This window comes from Thalassophryne amazonica, chromosome 8, assembly GCF_902500255.1.
Source record: "Thalassophryne amazonica chromosome 8, fThaAma1.1, whole genome shotgun sequence".
NCBI classification, from domain to species: domain Eukaryota; kingdom Metazoa; phylum Chordata; class Actinopteri; order Batrachoidiformes; family Batrachoididae; genus Thalassophryne; species Thalassophryne amazonica.
In genome coordinates, this window is record NC_047110.1 from 7,314,820 (window position 1) to 7,334,046 (window position 19,227).

Sequence of the window (19,227 nt, forward strand, 5' to 3'; positions counted from 1 at the left end):
TCAATAGCCGCTTGTTAAGAAGGATAATTTCTCAGACCCTATGCTGATTGTAGGTGCATAATATACTTGGTGATATCTGTTGTGTGGGCCGCTGAAGAGGAGGTACTGCTGGCCCACCACCACCAGAGGGCGCCCCGCCTGGAGTGCGGGCTCCAGGCACTGGAGGGCGCTGCCGCTGAAGAGGAGCAGCCCAGGTGACAGCCGTCACCCATCACCTGAAACAGCTGACATCCATCAGCTGAGGGGTATATCAGCTGGACGGCATCTCCATCTCATTGCAGAGATATCGTTCTACCAGGAAGGTAACGCACTCAGCCAGTCATCATATTTCTGAGGACTAACCTGTTTTTGCTTGTGCTTAAGACAGCTGAAGACTGAACCTGATCCATATCGGATAAGTACCCTTCACTGCAATATTGTTTGTGACTAGAGGTGGAGGTGGTGTTTCCACCCTACGTGTTGCTGGGTGCAGCCGCACCCACATCTGACTGTTTCTGTTCCTCGCCAGCAGTACCGGATCCGACGAGCGGAGGCAGTGGCCACCTGGGAGTTCGGGACTTGGCGGCTCCAGTATTCCCGGGGTTCGGTGGCAGAGGAAATCGGGTGGTTCCGGTTCGACTCGGACGGACGTCTCCTATCGTCAAGCCTGCCCACACGTCACCAGTAGAATTGGTTTATTCTTACTATTGTGATCTGTTGTGTTTGTTGTGCGAATTCACAACAGTAAAACCTTGTTATTTGACTTCTTCATTGTCCGTTCATTTGCGCCCCCTGTTGTGGGTCCGTGTTCCTCACTTTCCCCAACAGATATCCATGTTTTTTTTTATTTGACCTCTGACCTTTGTCATGCGACCTATATGAACAAAATGTCATGGTCAACTGTGGACCAGGTGTTAGAGCAAACTAAAGCAGCACATACTAAATTCTATTTACAAAATGCAGAGTAACTCAAGTGATGAATTTTCTTTTAAACTGCACGTAGCAGCACATGATATCACATTACATAAAGTAACTATATCTCAATCCAGTCGACCAAATTGATAGATCCATCTTAGAAAATATCGCAAAATATGTAAAATATTATGATTAGACTTTTTCAGGGTTATTTTCTCCTGGGCTGAATGAATTTAGTTGTATGCACAAAGGATACTGTATGAAAGTAAACCCATTTTAATAGTATCGTTTCATGATATAAAGCCTGCAGATTTCAACATAAGTTGTCCTCAGTTTAAATTGAAAGACCAGACTGAAATCACTTGCCATAACACTGGCATTGTTTGACTATTTTTGCTTTGTATTTCCAGTTCTGGAACTCTCTTGGTGAAGGATTTTTTTGTAGTTCATTCTGTGGTGATACGCATCATTGTGGGTCCAGAAAATCCCTGTAGGTGATTAGCTAGACCTCATTCTAGGCCAGGGATGGGCAATCATGTGCCATGAAGAGCCGAGACACTGCAGGTTTTCCTTGCTACCAATCACCTCAACAGGTGATTTCATTAATGATCAGGTGTCGCAGCAGATGATTTCATTGACGATCAGCTGTTTATATTCAGGGGAGAAGCTCATCAACAACCCACTGTTGTGGTGACTGGCTGCACAGAAAACCTGCAGTGTCTCTGCCCTCGTTGCCCACCCCTGTTCAAGGTTATTCTTTCCTGATCAATTTTCTTGTGTTTGTGTGAACAGTATTCTCCCAGAATGGATGAAAAAGATAAGACTGACTGGACATCATGTGAACTATATCAGGAAAAGGGGACAGGCCACAGACATTACAGTTGTATGCAAAAGTTTGGGCACCCCTGATAATTTTCATGATTTTCCTTTATAAATCATTGGTTGTCTGGATCAGAAATTTCAGTTAAATATATCATATAGCAGACGAACACACTGATAGTTGAGAAGTGAAATCAAGTTAGTATTTAATAGTATTTACAGAAAGTAATGCAATAATTTAAACAAAATTAGGCAGGTGGATACATTTGGGCACCCTTGTCATTTTATTGATTTATTTACATTTAGCACTAATTACTGGAACAGAAAATTGGTTTGGTAAGCTCACTGACCCTTGACCTCCTTACACAAGTAAATCCAATCATGAGAAAGTGTATTTAAGGTGGCCATTTACAAATGTTTTCCCTCTTTGCATCTCTTCCAATGTGTTGTGGGCTGGGGTATTTGGCTGGCTTGGTTTTTGTTTTCTGTTTCTCCCACCAGGTGGTATGCATTCAGGACTGAGTGGCTGAGAATTAGGACCTCACCCTGAACACCTGAGGCTTGTTTTCACATGCAGGTCATCAGGACTCACAGCTGTGGTGTATTTTGTCTTGATCAGAGATTGCTGCATTTAAACCTTAAATGCACAGTGTGTGATTGCCAGAAACTCGACCTTGTGAGCAGACGTGTGAGATCAACGTCAGGAGAACAATCTCACCATCACGGACGCAGAGACCGCTCCAGGTTTGACGCCACAGTCTGTGAAGGAGGATTGGGTGAGGTCTCACGCTCTTCAGCACACTTCCTGAGGTAATTCGGTTTTTGGTGACTTTTATGAAGTAATGACAGTGGATTTGGTGTCCCTCACACCTTGTGTTAGTGAGCTGTCACGTTATGCTAATTGTCTAATCAGCTTCTGCTGCAGTGGAGATTTGAACTGAGTTGTTCTGTGCCTGCAGGGTAAGAAGCTGATGTATAGATTTAAGCCAGGAAGTGTTTGCTGATTGTGTGCATCTTTGAGTTGTGTCTCTCTGTGTGGAGTTGGACTCACCTCATGTTTTCTTTCTTCACAGACTCGGTTTGTCGCGGCCACCTGGGGGGTGTCGGCAGGGTCCCTGGGTCCGAACTGCTGTGGCTCCGGACCGTTTGCGCTGTTGAGAGCGCGCCGTGTTTTCACCTCACCAGACCGCGGACATTTTTGGTTGTTTATCACCCCACTGTTATGTTTATTAAATTCTGTTATCCTTTGAACCGTGCTCTGCTTATTTTATGCTGGGTCCTTTCAAACGCTGGTTCGGTGCTCCGACCGCGTCCGAAACATAACACAATGAGCGGCAACATGGGAGCCTCTAAACAACTCTCAAATGACCTGAAAACAAAGAATGTTCAACATCCAACATCATGGTTTGGGGGGAGGATACAAAAAGCTATCTCAGATTTCAGCTGTCAGTTTCCACTGTGAGGAAGATAGTGAGGAAATGGAAGACCACAGACAAAGGACTAGTTAAGGCCTGAAAGTGGCAGGCCAAGAAAAATGTCAGATAAGCTGAAGCGAAGGATGGTGAGAACAGTCATAGTCAACCCATAGACCTGCCCCAAAGACCTACAACATGCTCTTACTGCAGATCGTGTCTCTGTGCATCATTCAACTATACAGCACACTTTGCACAAAGAAATGCTGTATGATGCTGTAATGCAGAGGAAGACTTTTCTGCATACACACCACAAACAGTCGCTTGAGGTATGCTAAAGCACATTTGGACAAGCCAGCTTCATGTTGGGATAAGGTGATGAAACTAAAATTGAGTTATTTGGACATAACAATGGGCAGTATGCATGGCTGAAAAGAACATAGCATTCCAACAAAAACACTTGCTACCTACAGTAAAATTTGGAGGTGTTTCCATCATGATGTGTGGCTGTGTGGCCAGTGCAGGTACTGGGAATCTTGTTAAAGTTGAGGGTCACATGGATTCCAGTCAATATCAGCAGATTCTTCAGAACAATGTTCATGAATCAGTGACAAAGTTGAAGTTTCACCGGGGCTGGATCTTTCAACAAGACAACGACCGTAGACACTGCTCAAAATCTACTAAGGCACTCATGCAGTGGAACAAGTACAACGTTCTGGAATGGCCATCTCAGTCCACAGACCTGAAAATTATTGAAAATCTGTGGTGTAATTTTAAGCGGGCTGTCCATGCTCAGAAACCAACAAAGCTGAGATTTTTTTGTAAAGAAGAATGGTCCAAAATACCTTCAACCAGAATCCAGACTCTCATTGGAAGCTATAGGAAGCATTTAGAGGCTGTTATTTCTGCAAAAGGAGGATCTACTAATATTGATGTATTTTTTTCTATTGGGGTGCCCAAATTTATGCACCTGCCTAATTTTGTTTTAAGAATTATTGCACACTTTCTGTGAATCCTGTAAACTTAATTTCACTTCTCAAATATCACTGTGTTTGTCTGTTATATGATATATTTAACTGAAATTGCTGATCCAAACAACCAATGATTTATAAAGGAAAATCATGGAAATCATCAGGGGTCCCCAAACGTTTGCATACCACTGTATATACATAGACACCTCAAGGACTGCCGCTGCCTATTGGAGCAGACGTATCAGTGCGGCTGCCATCTAGGATGGGTTCCTATTGCACCCCCAGTGGATTTTTTGTACTGCAGAACCCAACTACAATAATCCATAACTCCCCAAATTTTTATCCTATTTTCCCTCAGTTTGGTTTGTGATGCTGCATTTACACATAATGACGGCAAGTCACGAATGCCATGAAGTATACATTCTTGGCTGCTGATCACAAATGTGATGATTTGGGGCAGAGGTGTCAGGTGTCTTCAGTAACTGCTGCAACCCATTACCACGCGTTACGATTAATGGCACGTGTTGCTGGAGAATTATACGGAACCATTACGCATGGTCAAGAATAATGTTGCGCGCTACTGTACGTAACAGCGCATCATTATGTTCTGTCACGTTGTGAATGAGGTGAATTGTCTCCACACACACACACACACACACACACACACACACACACACACACACACACACACACACACACACACACACACACACACACATTCATCATACTGTCAGTTGCTGAACCATTCAGATCACTCCAGTTTGCTCCTCAAAATCCACAGCAGAAGAACTTTGTGACTGCATGCTTAGTTGGGCTCTGTCCCATGGACTGGCACAGAAAGGAGGAGGAGACGGAGAGAGCCAGTTGTGTGGCTCCACACGGCTCGTCTTGCTTGTTTTCCCAAACATCAGGCACAGCAGCACATGGAATACCTGCAGGAGTGCGCTGAGGAGCACTGGAACGAAACTTTTAGCTGACTTGGCGTCACGGTCCTTCTTCAGCATACTGCAGTAATGAAACTGAATGCGGTGCAGCAGGGTTTAATTGTGCGCATGTCAGAGAAGAACGCTGTCATGCTCTCATGCTCTATTAAGGATCACCACTAATCAAGATGGATCAACTCAGCTCAGTTGCAACCTCCACTACATGAGGCAAAATGACGGTGGTGTGTCACATTCGTGGAAGATTTTTTGACAGCCAAAAACATGCTCCACAAAAATCATGAATATCACGCACCAACACGCACTATTAAGAAACCTATTCAGATGTGTTAAGCCATATTACGAATGTCAGGAATGTGCCAAGAATGACGCAAATATGGCATTCGTAACGTGTCCTGCCTATGTGTAAATGCAACATGAGAAACAGCAGACATTTAGTTACGTTACAGGATGCTGTCACACATTAAAAATATGTACTTTCATGCTGAAAGACTTTGTCTTGTGCATATGGTATGGCATATATATAAATGTATGAATTAATTTTATAATTTAGTAAAGAAGCAAGTTTTTTGAAAGGTGCGCTACGTTTGCGGCCTCCAAGGCTTGCACGCGTATCTTCATGGGACCTTCCTCTAGTCCTGGAGGGTTTAACCTTATCCCCTTTTGAACCAGTTGAAAGTGCTGATCTTAAATGGGTGTCAGTGAAGACTGCCTTTCTACTTGCACTGTCTTCGGCTAAGCAGGTGGGACAGCTCCATGCCCTATCAGTAGCTGGGGACTGTTTGCTTTGGAATTCTGACGGATCTGGGGTTATGCTGTGGCCTAATCCGTCCTTTTTACCCAAAAGAATTTCAACTTTTCATGTTAACCAGCCAGTTTTCTTGGCTGTGTATGTCCCGCATTCTGATCCAGGATTATCTGTTTCAGGTTCCCTGTGTCCTGTTCGAATGTTGAAGCAGTACATTAGTGCGACTGTCGGGATCCGGAAAACGGGTGCCCTGTTTGTGTGTTACAGTGATCACAAAAGAGGCTGTGCTGTCTCAAAGCAGCGACTCTCACATTGGCTCGTGGATGCCATTTTACAAGTATACAGGTCCAGAGGTCTTCAGCCTCCTAAGGTTATGTGCCATTCCACCAGAGGGGTGTCCACCTCCTGGGCTGCACTGAGAGGTGTCCCTTTGAGTGATATTTGTGCTGCTGCTACGTGGGCTTCGTCGTGTACCTTCGCCCGCTATTACAGACTGAATGTGGCTGCTCCTCCTGCGGTGACTTCGGTGGTGTTGTCTGCCTCCACTCCCCACTGCTGATGCGGGGTGAGTGTGACTCTTCGTGACCTTGTTGGTATTAAGTCATCCAGGTGCTAAAGCACCGCCCTCTGGTGGTCAGGAGGAATGAAACAGAACGAGAGTTACGAATGTAACTACGGTCCTATGAATTTCGGATGACCGCCAGAGGGCGGTGCTTTAGCACCTGGATAACTTCATGTGCGCAGCACAGAGGTCGAGAATATATACCAACAAAGTCATGCCATTGGATGTGACCTGGGTGACGTCACTGGTTGTCTTGATATACCAGACGCACCCAGCGCTCGCTTCTTTTCAGAATGAACTCGCAAGACTGAGTGACAAGCAACTCTGGCGGTCATCCAGAATTCATAGAACCGTAGTTACATTCGTAACTCTCGTTCTGTTTCATTCCTCCTGACCACCAGAGGGCGGTTCTTTAGCACCTGGATGACTTAATACCAACAAGGTCACGAAGAGTCATTTTAAGACTCTGCAAGGAAAAGCACCTTTTGGACTTGCACTCAAATCTTGTTGCAATGTAAATTACAATGACAACAGAGGCGATTCTGATTCTGAAATGACCAGTTTATGGTCACCAACATCCTTATTGTACCTGATCTAATCCTATACAACTGACAATTTTTGCTTTGGCGCCATTTCCTTTTTTCTTCTGTTTTGTTCATTTTCAGTACAGTTCTGCTAAAAGATAAAGTGAGCTCAGCTCTTCCACTGATCTATTTTCACAGTCAAATACAACAGAAAGAAAACTGGTCCTTTCATTTTGACATTTCACAGTAAAAGCTGAACTAACTCGGAGCATTTTGCTAAGAGTCAATGCTATAAAATGGCTAACAAAATCATACCTTAGATGTTGTTTTTGGGGGGTGGTTGAGTTATGAGGAATATTCTTCCCTAGAACACCAGAACTACATGTTGCTTACTAGCAAAAAAAATGTCCATTTATTATGCATGAACCATTAAATCAGATTAAATTACATTAGATACACTTTTCTTCTAAATTATTTATGGAATCATTTTTTTCTTGGGGGGGGGGTTGTGTTGTTGGACGTCATGTTTGGGTTGTTAGGTGCCGTGTTTGATGTAATTTGCCTTTGTAGACATTACATGTGCTGCAATGTGGCGACTGCATTATGCACACATCAGTAGTGATGCTCCAGCGATATATGGTGTTGCTCTAATATATGTATCGCTCATATCTATACATGCTCAGCCATTTTGGTAGTTGCTTATGCCCCAGGCTGTAGAGTGCAGTACTTTGAGTTTCCCGGTGGCCTTAGTCATCTTCTCGAATCCCAGGTGCATCATAAAAGTGGGGAGGGCATCCTGGGCCTTCTTCCGCACATCTCCGTTTCTGTCCTCAAGGCAGGCGTAGAGCTGGGGAATGCACAGCATCAGGTCCCCGGGCACCATCCTCAGCGTGGGAAGCTTTTCCGACAGCCAGCCCAGCACCTGGGCGGACAGAAGTTCCAACATAGAACTATTTCCTTATTTCAAATGTGTTACCATTTCCAACCACCAACTTAAGTTACATCTGATATACCAGAGTCTAAGGTTCACATGAACATGTTTTATAAATCCAGGGCCACATGGCATTTTGATACATCCCTCCTTCAAGACAACATCTATTGATTTATATTTTTAGCATACATCTTAATTTCATGTTATTCATGCTCTAAATTCATGAATAGTCCAGGATGCCCAAAGCAATTTTTTGTTATGTTTCTATTAATATTTCAGGTATAAAATGTCCCAGAAAGACCATTTGAACACTTCCTCCTGAAACTACAAATTCTTAGATCTCATTTCTATCTTATCATCAAATGATGTGTCACTCACAGAAAATCCAAGAAGTCAGAGAAAGTCACATAGTAGTGCACAGTCTGTGTTCCTACCACCTACCGACCTACCCACAAACACTTTCAGTTTCATCAAGACAATGAGGTCCATCGTGGAAAAATGCACTTGGAGTAACGGTGCGGTCCCTTTGTACAGGTCAGTGTTTCTCAGTTACACCACCCAGGAACATCCCCTGAAGTCCGAGTTCTAACTAGTCAACTTGTACCAACCCACATACTCCACGTTAACAATCCAACATGGCTGCTCCCGGCAGCAACAGCAGTGAAAGCTGTAGTTTTTAATGACTGTTAGCATTTCTGTCTTTATTGTGTCCAATTTAATGCATCATGGACACAATACTGTCCTACTGCTGTCGATGGACATGCTGCTGCAATATTTTTTCATGCATGAAGTACCCCTGAAAGGGGTCGTTTGTTAATTGGCGCTGATAATATTGGCTAACCTGGTTAAGTGTTGCTAACAACAATGTCTGTGTACAACGTGCTACATGCTGAACACGAAATTAAAAAGCTAATGCTACTAATCTGTTCTCTTTGACTTCTTGCTGGACCAAATATTTTTTGTAGCACTCTATACTCCAAAATCTTGAAGGCACCGGGCTAATTTTCCAAATGGCAGTGTTGTGTGGAAAATGGAACATTTATCTCAAGTGTGACATGATTCCCAGTTACAACTTGCCACGTTAATCTGCCAGGTGAACTGGCAGCCAGCTATTCTCGATGGCAGCGATGAGGATGTTGAAGATTCAGTGACTGACAGATTTTAGTCATATGAAGGTATTCGAAAACAGAAGTCATCCAGTTCAAACTGGTAAGTGTATTTATTTTTATAAAAGGTTGTGTGTCCATATGTGTGTAATCTGAATGTGCACTGCTCTCATGCGTGCAGAGCACAACAGATCTATGTATCAGTAGATGCCTATTTATTTGTTTGACAAAAATGACTGTACATTAGTTTTACAACTTCAAAATAATCTAAATTCCCTGTCCATTAGTTATTTCATTCTATAAAAGTAAACATCACCGATTAATATGAATGGGTGTGTTTTAGCCACAGGTGGTTCTTAAAAAATGTTGAGTATACATTTTTTATAATGCTCAGTTTTCTTTTTTAACATCCCATGAAGCTTGATATGTGGTTTGTAGTTTTTATTGAGCTTTATTTTATCTAAATCCCTCAACAATTTGGTAAAGCAGACATTTGGTAGTGACAGACACCATTTATACTCCATAAATGAAATTACATATTTTCATTTTAGACATTTATTACAAAATTATTATACATTTTAGAAGAAGTAGCAGCTAAATTGTCAGTGTACAAGAAATGCAACGAAACATTACGTTACTTTACACTGATCTAGATTTTTTTCATATATTACTACTACTTTTGTGAAGACTTTGGTAAACCCATCTCAAAAACCAAAACATTTGTCCGCATTAATAAAGGTGTATTTCTTAAATGTATTTTAGATTTTCAGGTTTAGAGCCAAATTATACCTTTCTACAGTGGTCTAGGCCAAAATATATATCTCAGATTCAGAAAGCTGAGCTTGTTCTGCATATTATGATATGCAACATGTAGACATTATACTGTATGAAAGTACAGAATATATGAAGGTACATTAAAATCTTGAAAACACACTGCCAGGAAGATCTCTGATAACCTCTTGTACTACAGTGCTGCACTTGTATCTTTAAAACTGTACAACACAGAATTGTGTTGCTTTTATACTTTTACTTGAGTAATATTATGACAGGCAGCTTTTTACTTTAACAGAGTGTTTTAGCGTTTTCATGGCATATCTGAACTTTTATGGAATTCTGGGTGTCTGGAACTTTATAAATCACTGGAGAAACCCACAGCAGAAATGTCAGCAGGCTTTCATTTTGTTCTGCTGTGCTTCATTCATACTATGAACAAATTCTGTGTAAAGCCTCTGCTGGTACTAACTCAAGACTTCCAAACATGCCTGGAAACTTTTAATGTGAAGTCACAGGCAGAATTTTACTTTGAAACTGGAAATGTAGATGTCACCATTGTAGGGTTGAGCAACAAAACCAAAACAAAGCTTCTACAAAGTCTTCTCTACATGCGGACTGAAGCATGAGCAGCAATACCAAATGTCCACAAGAACTTTTTACTGCACATGACAAAGCGCACAGATTTGGACAGCATGAAGGAAAAGACTCCTCAAAATAGAATATCTGCATCAGTGAATTCTACACCACATACGTCAAAGAAGGAATCATTTCAGCCACAGTGTGTGTATGTACCTCCTGACGTAAGAAGGGATTCTCTCTCTTCAGCTCCTCTGAAAGATCTTCTCCCTCCAACCACTCCTTCATGCCTGTCTGCTCCACCCAGGCTTGCAGAGTGGCAATGGCAGCTGTGCGGACGTTGGGCTGGGAAGCAAATCCAGAAACACATTATCAAACACACACTTCAACGTAAACACAGTGACCTCATCCTACAGTGAGGAAAATAAGTATTTGAACACCCTGCGATTTTGCAAGTTCTCCCACTTAGAAATCATGGAGGGGTCTGAAATTTTCATCTTAGGTGCATGTCCACTGTGAGAGACATAATCTAAAAAAAGAATAAATCCGGAAATCACAATGTATGATTTTATTAATAATTTATTTGCATGTTACTGCTGCAAATAAGTATTTGCACACTTGCCAATCAGCAAAAATTCTGGCCCTCAAAGATCTGTTAGTCTGCTTCTAAAAAGTCCACCTCCACTCCACTTATTATTCCAAATTAGAAGCACCTATTTGACGTCATTAGCTGCATAAAGACACCTGTCCATCCCACACAATCAGTAAGACTCCAACTACTAACAAGGCTAAGAACAAAGAGCTGTCCAAAGACACCAGAGACAAAATTATGGACCTCCACAAGGCTGGAAAGGGCTACGGGGCAACTGCCAAGCAGCTTGGTGAAAAAAGATCAACTGTTGGAGCAATTATTAGAAAATGGAAGAAGCTAAACATGACTGTCAATCTCCCTCAGACTGGGGCTCCATGTAAGATCCCACCTCGTGGCGTAGCAATGATCCTAAGTAAGGTGAGGAATCAGCCCAGAACTGCACGGGAGGAGCTGGTCAATGACCTGAAGAGAGCTGGCACCACTGTTTCCAAGGTTACTGTGGGTAATACACTAAGACGTTATGGGTTAAAATCATGCATGGCACGGAAGGTTCCCCTGCTTAAATCAGCACATGTCCAGGCCCGTCTTAAGTTTGCCCATGACCATTTGGATGATCCAGAGGAGTCACGGGAGAAAGTTATGTGGTCAGATGAGACCAAAATAGAACTTTTTGGTCTTAATTCCACTCGCCGTGTTTGGAGGAAGAAGAATGCTGAGTACCATCCCAAAAACACCGTCCCTACTGTGAAGCATGGGGGTGGAAGCATCATGCTTTAGGGGTGTTTTTCTGCACATGGGACAGGACGACTGCACTGTGTTAAGGAGAGGATGACTGGGGTCATGTATTGCGAGATTTTGGGGAACAACCTCCTTCCCTCAGTTAGAGCATTGAAGATGGGTCGTGGATGGGTCTTCCAACCTGACAATGACCCAAAGCACACAGCCAGGATAACCAAGGAGTGGCTCCGTAAGAAGCATATCAAGGTTCTGGAGTGGCTTAGCCAGTCTCCAGACTTAAACCCAATAGAAAATCTTTGGAGGAGCTCAAACTCCATGTTTCTCAGCGACAGCCCAGTAACCTGGCTGATCTAGAGAAGATCTGTGTGGAGGAATGGACCAAAATCCCTGCTGCAGTGTGTGCAAACCTGGTGAAAAACTACAGGAAATGTTTGACCTCTGTAATTGCAAACAAAGGGCACTGTACCAAATATTAACAACACAGGTGTTGAAATACTTATTTGCAGCAGTAACATACAAAAAAATTATTAAAAAAAAATCATACATTGTGATTTTTTTTTTTGGGGGGGGGATTATGTCTCTCACAGTGGACATGCACCTAAGATGAAAATTTCAGACCCCTCCATGATTTCTAAGTGGGAGAACTTGCAAAATCGCAGGGTGTTCAAATACTTATTTTCCTCACTGTACATTAGTTAACACAAGTATCAGATAATCTGTCCAAATGGCTTTGACATGTCCTACACCACCATCCTGTTTCAACAGGAATCACAATCACAACTCAAAGTCAAGCTGCCACTTCCTGGAGCACCAGGACTGGACTTGAGATACCTTCAAAACCTGTGACACACAGCTTACAATCAGAAAAATATGCGTGTTGGAGTGACTGAATCCCAGGGATCCGTGGACTGAATGGAAACGGAATGTGTCCAACAAGGAAGAAAAAAACAAAACAAAAAACCCAGAAGTGATTCACACCAGTTCTGTCAGGATAAATACTGTGAAAACCTTTGGAAGGCTACCCTAACTGCATATTTCAAGCTAAGCACAAGGAGCACAACCAAAAACTAACAAAATGTATGTAAACCTCTGCTGAACAAAGGCTAAAAATGTAACACAATGTTAAAATTCCCTCAGCCGTATGAGCACTGTGTTCTTTATAATTTGCAGTTGTTTCTTTAATTATTAAGATTATCTTAAGTACAATTTGTACATGTTCAATAAAGCCCCTCTATCTATCAATGAAAAATAACACATTTTAAGTTAGCATACATGCGAATGTCTACAAAATGTCTTGTAAATACGTTCAGAGGTGTTATTAGGTTCCAAAAACAGCGTTTTTAGTTTTAGAAGTGTTTATTTCTCACTAGCTTTTACATAATATATGAGAAACACAAAAAATGAATCAATTTTGGAGAGACAAGCCACTGAAGTCACGGTGCAGCTCTACTCTGATTGGCTGTCAAGCCCTCCACTCAAAAAGAAACTGAATAGATTGAAACAGAACGTGACATTTGAACCTCTTAAAATAAGTCAAGGTTAGCCAACTTTGAACTTGTCCAAGGTCTGTGTCCCAAGAATGTTCCCTGTAAATTTGAAGACTCTGGCAGTAACAGGACTGGAGTTATGCTGAGCACAGACAGACAGACGGACAAGACAGGCAGACGGACAGACACAAAGCCTTCACAATACCAGATGGCCATATTTGATGGTGTTGGGTAATAGATCTGTCTGTTAATCATTATTACGAATAAAAACTCTTATGGAAATGAAGCAGACACTGTAACTGACAACCTGAACTGTTTAGTAAAACAATCTTGAGTTTGAATGTTTTCAGCCAGAGTGGTGGTAAACATAAGGTCTTGACTATAAACAGCTTTGCTCATTTTAATGGCTGTAACATAGAATAACTGGTGCGCTGACATATGAGACACATAAAAGTCATGTAAACACCCTCACAAAGTATTGGAACACCAAGTTGTTATGGTTGTTTTTGTTACACTGAAGACATTTGACTATTCACTTTTAAACGCCTGCAATCTGAGTCAGTTTCCCTGCTACAGGCCCACCCCTGCCCATTCTCCATGTAATGTTAGGCATCAGGAAGGGCACCCAGCCTAAAACCATCTTGGATCTGCTGTGATGACCCCAACTGAAAAAAGGGACTAGACTAAGGAACTTACTTTATTCTTAAATATTTCAAATTAATGTTTTACACTCAGCAAAAGGATCCATAATAACAGAATTACAAAGCAAGAACAGGATGAAATCTCACTGGCATTGGTACCAAGTTCTTTGGTTTGAGGTATCGGGCATCAGTGTGGGCATGTCCATTTAAAATGTAGGTGACACAAATAATCACTAAAAATGATGAAAAGTTGATATTTTAAAAAATCCTGAACACTACAAGTTGATAAGTGCGCAGGTGAAGGATAAACAACAGCTGTCTGAAGCCTGCACTCTATTTCAGACCTCAGCCGCGGCCATATTGTTACTACGTCATCACAAGAACAGCACCTGCTGATTCAAGCCCAAATCAACTGTAAACACAGCAGAGGTCAAGCTGTTTTCAGAAGATTTTTTTTCTAGTGTGGGGCTTTTGTTTTTTAAGTCCTGTCTGACGGTGTGTCTGAATAAGCTGTGGAGGACACAGTCTTATGGTTTTGAGCCTTATTTAGACCACAATGAGGGACAAGAAACCTTGGAGGAAAACCTTCAGTCTGACAACAGTGACGATATTGGCAGAGTTCAGAAGACAGAAGGGTGATTATAAAATAAATAAATAAATACTACAGGTGATTTCGGCATGCGGGTGGAGGTGATACTTTTTGCCATCTATTTTTTTTCTGAGAAACAGGTACATACATTTCAAATCTGAAAAATGTCATGAGGGACTGAAAATATCGGCTGTTTTTTGCTTCCTTCTTGAATACAGTTAATGTACTGTACATTAGAAGCGTAACACATTATTATTAAATATTAAAACCATTCACACAAGGAGTAAATAATATAGTCTTACATGTCCGTTTCAGTGAGATCATCTTTAGTCTGATGAAAACGTCTGAAAATAATTTAATTTGTTGTCCTGGCTGAAGAAAAGTCCATGATGGGTCAAGTCTCTGCTGTACTGATCAGCACAGTCAGCTACAGGTGTAATCCGTTCAATGCGTCTGTGGCTGATGCTTCGAGTCTCTCCTGTTTGCAAGTTAAAAGACTGTGGAGAAGTCACCGACACCGTGCGAGCGTACTTGTCAATAAAAGTGCTCCACCTGCCAATCAAAAGGATTCTGTCACTGAGACGTAACCATTCTGACACGCATTAAAAAAAAAAAAGTGCATCACCGACCTGAACCACTCGGTGGAAACAGGGCTGTCAGGAGCCTGTAAAAATCCATAAATTAATGGGACTATCAAGATAGCGGCTCTGGCACTGATGCCACTTCCTCCTTCTTCTCCAATGTCAAGACTCGCCGGGAAGTTCGTGTTTTTTAGTGGTGCGCAGTTCAAAATCCGATATTTATCTCTTCAGTAACTGCACACCAGGAAAGGATAAATTTCAAGTTGTTGTTTAGTTTTAATCTTAAATACTAAAAAAAAAACATTACATATCCTGTCACCTACACTTTAATGTCAACAGTGGAAACATGGATGAGTATATGTGTACCTTGCTGTCTCCCAGCACAGTGATAACGGGGAATCCCAGGGCTTTAACATGCTGCTTGAGGCCTGGTCCCATGGCTGTAGCTAGCTGCTGTAGGATGGACAAAGTCTGCTGAACCTGGACACAACAAATAAATAAATTAAAAGACAAGTCTGACTGCACACATTCACCAGGACACGAGTAACGCAACAACAGTAACATTACTTGTTATATTCTGTATTTTGTTATTGATAGTGTGATTTGGAACTTTATTAATAAATTACTTGAACTGTAAATTTTTCAGAATACAACGTTCGCCTCTGACCGTTATACGTACCACAAAGAAAATAATTCTATCAGTGTTATTGACAACTGATCCAACACTTGGTTGAGCAGATATGAAGATGAATTAGTTTCAGGTCCAGTGTCAGACTCTACCAAACAGTTTTCTGTTGGAGTCTGTCGGTTATCCTTTCAGGTCCACTGTCAGACTTTACCAACCAGTTTTTTGTTGGAGTCAAGTCAGTTGTTCTTTCAGGTCCACTGTCAGACTTTACCAATCAGTTGTTTTGTTGGAGTCGGTCAGTTGTCCTTTCAGGTCCACTGTCAGACTTTACCAACCAGTTTTTTGTTGAGTCGGTCAGTTGTTCTTTCAGGTCCATTGTCAGACTTTACCAATCAGTTTTTTGTTGGAGTCGGTCAGTTGTCCTTTCAGGTCCACTGTCAGACTTTACCAATCAGTTTTTTGTTGGAGTCGGTCAGTTGTCCTTTCAGGTCCGCTGTCAGACTTTACCAATCATTTTTTGTTGGAGTCCGTCGGTTGTCCTGTCAGGTCCACTGTCAGACTTTATCGATCAGTTTTTTTGTTGGAGTTGGTCAGTTGTTCTTTCAGGTCCAGTGTCAGACTTCACCAAACAGTTTTTTTTTGTTGGAGTTGGTCGGTTGTCCTGTTAGGTCCAGTGTCAGACTTTACCAATCTTTTTTTGTTGGAGTTGGTCGGCTGTCCTGTCAGGTCCAGTGTCAGACTTCACCAAACAATTTTTTTGTTGTAGTCGGTTGTCATCCTTTCAGGTTCAGTGTCAGACTTTATGAACCAGTATTTTCTTGGAGTTAGTCGGTCATCCTTTCAGGGCTAGTGTCGGGCCTTACTAACCAGAATTTTGTTGGAGTCGTTCAGCCGCCCCTTCAGGGCCAGTGGAAGCTCTCCGATGTTGGCTGTGATGAACTTGGCCTCAGAGATGATAGCTGCTGTTTCATCCAAACCCTCCTTCCGGATCTTCCAGTTCTTATCGCCAATTTTAGACACCAAGTCCATTGTGATCTTGTTACTGACAAAAGGACAGATGCAAAACAAATTGGCTGCTGTGAAGAACTGGCTGTCTTGTAACTTCCTGCTACCCAAAGCTGATGAGACTAACATGTGCAACAGTACTGAGTCATGCTTCTGTGACATCTAGAACTGATCATTGTTATCACCGTTTTTATGCATGCCCCTGAAAAGCTTTAAAAGTTTTCAAACAGTTCAGAATACAGCTGCTCGGTTGCTGACTGGGATATGCAAATTGACCATATTACTCCAGAGGTGGTTTCACTTCACTGGCTGCCTGTTTGGGTTAGGATGGACTTCAAAGTTCTGCTTCTGATGTCCAAGACATTGAATGGTTGTGTGCTGCTCTACTTGACCGAGTACACCAGTACACCATTTATTCGTGTGACGTTATGCTGTGTATATACTGAACAATGGGAGCGTCTGTCCCCATAAGTGGTCAAATCCTGTGATATTATGCAGGGTTCAAACGGGACTGTGGTCCCCTATAAAATGAAAAGACACACCAGAAAAATATTCAATAAATTCATTGGTATAAGGTGTGGTGTCACCAAATTCATTGAACACATCAATGGTCTCCTGTTAGTTATACTTCAGCGCTCACTTTGGAAAATATGCCTTTTTGAAAAATTTAAGGGAATTTTTCACTGTTTACATTTTCAATAGTGTCATTGTTATAAAGTGTAGTGACACAAAATTTACTGCACACATCAGTGATCCCGTGTTGGTTGTACTACAATACTCAGTTTGAATATTACTTATTTTAATGATAAAAATTACTATAAATAAATTTTTGCACATTTTTCCAAACTGAGTGCTGCAGTATAACCAGGAGGACCCCACTGATGTGTGCAGTACATTTTGTGTCACTCTACCTTATGGTCATTTTCACGGTATCGTAGAGCGCAGGGGTTGCACCGAAATTGCCATTCTATTTCATTCCTCTGACCGCCAGAGGGCGGTGCTTTAGCACCTGCATAACTACATGTGCACAGCACAGAGGTCGAGAATATATACCAACAAAGTCACGCCACTGGATGTGACCTGGGTGACGTCACTGGTTGTCTTTATATACCAGACGCACCCAGCACTCGCTTCTTTTCTACATTCTCGCATTCTTAGAGGATGAGAACGCATTTAGCTGCGATTGCCGCTCTCGCTTGTAGCCTCGCAACCCACCTTCGGTTGGAGCTACATGCACTGCACACGTCCTCCAGAGGCTGCGAGACACGGCTTCACCGTTTTTTGTATTCTTTGACTGATGCCTGTCGTGAGTACACCTTCCTAAACGCCGGGTGCGCGCCTTTGCCGCTGCCCTGCTGGGTATTTTCCTCTGTGCACATTAGCTGTGTTGTTTCGTTGAAAGCTGGCTATTTGTTTAGTTGTGTCACTAACCCCGTTAACTACGTGGTAGTGTGTGTATCAGAACCAGTATTGTGTACTGTGTTGTGCTTGCCGTGAGTGTTTTCCACTCCTTGAAGTACTTTGTCTGCACTGCCGCCATTTGCTAAGTTTAGCAGCTCCGCTAGCAGCTAATGTTGTTGTCGCTGCTCTAAGTGACTTAGCACTTGGGCTGTGAGTTTTTCGGCTGTGTGCATCGTGTTATTACTGTGGCTATGAGTGTTTCACGCTCCGGGCCTTGTATTAGCTTTTACACTGAGTGTTTCACGCTCCGTGCCTCGTGCCGAGTCTGCGGCTGGAGTGCTTCACGCTCCGTACCTCGTGTCGAGTCTGCGGCTGTGAGTGCTTCACGCTCCGTGCCTCGTGTCGAGTCTGCGGCTGTGAGTGCTTCACGCTCCGTACCTCGTGTAGAGTCTGCGGCTGGAGTGCTTCACGTTCCATACCTCGTGTCGAGTCTGTGGCTGTGAGTGCTTCACGTTCCGCGCCTTGTGTTACTATTTACACTGCGTGTGATTCACGCTTTGTCTTTCCATTTAAAACCGTCAGGGCTTGCGTTAGCCATCTGCACGCAGTCCACAATGTTGACAGGGCCTTTGTTGCATGGCTGTAGTACCTGTTTGGCTCCCTTGAGCCCAGATGATGGACATATGTTTTGCCCCTCGTGTCTTGGGATTGGACACCTGAGGGAAGCCCTGACTGGTGATGCCTGCCTTAATTGTGCCAGCATGCCACTGGCAGAGAGATCTGCTAGACTTGCGGCATTGGAAAGTGGAATATCTAGTGCGACTTTGGCCGCCAGCCCCAGGAAGGAACCAAAGCGCCGTAAACGCCCACATGCAGGACCCCTTCTGCTAAGAAGGTTACACATGACCATGCTTTGGCTGAAAAGGTCAAAACGTTGACTTCTGAGTTTGCTCAGATTAAGTCCTTGCTTCTGAATCTACAGCCTAGGGATGCACTGACAGTTCCTGTTGTCCCTAATGAGGCTGATCAGACCAATGTAGTTACTCAGCTGAAGGAAGATGTCGCATCTATTGCTGCGACTGATTCCTTGTACATGACAAGTGATATAAACTGTGTGGAGGATGAGGATGAGAGGGGTCTTTCTCCAAGCCATTCATTAGTGGGCTCTCACACCTTTGAGGCAGAGTCCCTGCTGCAAACCGGACCTGGACTATCCTTTGTCAAGCAAGCTGTTCAGTTGACTTTATCCAGGCTTGGGGTCGACAATCTCCCTGCAGAAACCACCGCTTCAAGTGCCTTTTTCAAAG

At 42.7% G+C, this 19,227-nt stretch overlaps 1 protein-coding gene across 3 annotated transcripts in view; it reads right to left on the reverse strand.

Moving 5' to 3' along the window:
• The window catches only part of ckap5 (cytoskeleton associated protein 5), a 250,007-nt gene that overhangs the window by 113,577 nt on the left and 117,203 nt on the right, over positions 1-19,227 (reverse strand). For all 3 annotated transcript variants that reach the window (XM_034175712.1, XM_034175711.1, XM_034175713.1), the window contains exons 21-24: positions 16,382-16,556; positions 15,253-15,366; positions 10,475-10,603; positions 7,599-7,793 (exon numbers count right to left, since the gene is read on the reverse strand). In XM_034175712.1, coding sequence (XP_034031603.1) covers positions 7,599-7,793; positions 10,475-10,603; positions 15,253-15,366; positions 16,382-16,556 — 613 coding nt within the window. The remainder of the gene's footprint in view (positions 1-7,598; positions 7,794-10,474; positions 10,604-15,252; positions 15,367-16,381; positions 16,557-19,227) is intronic.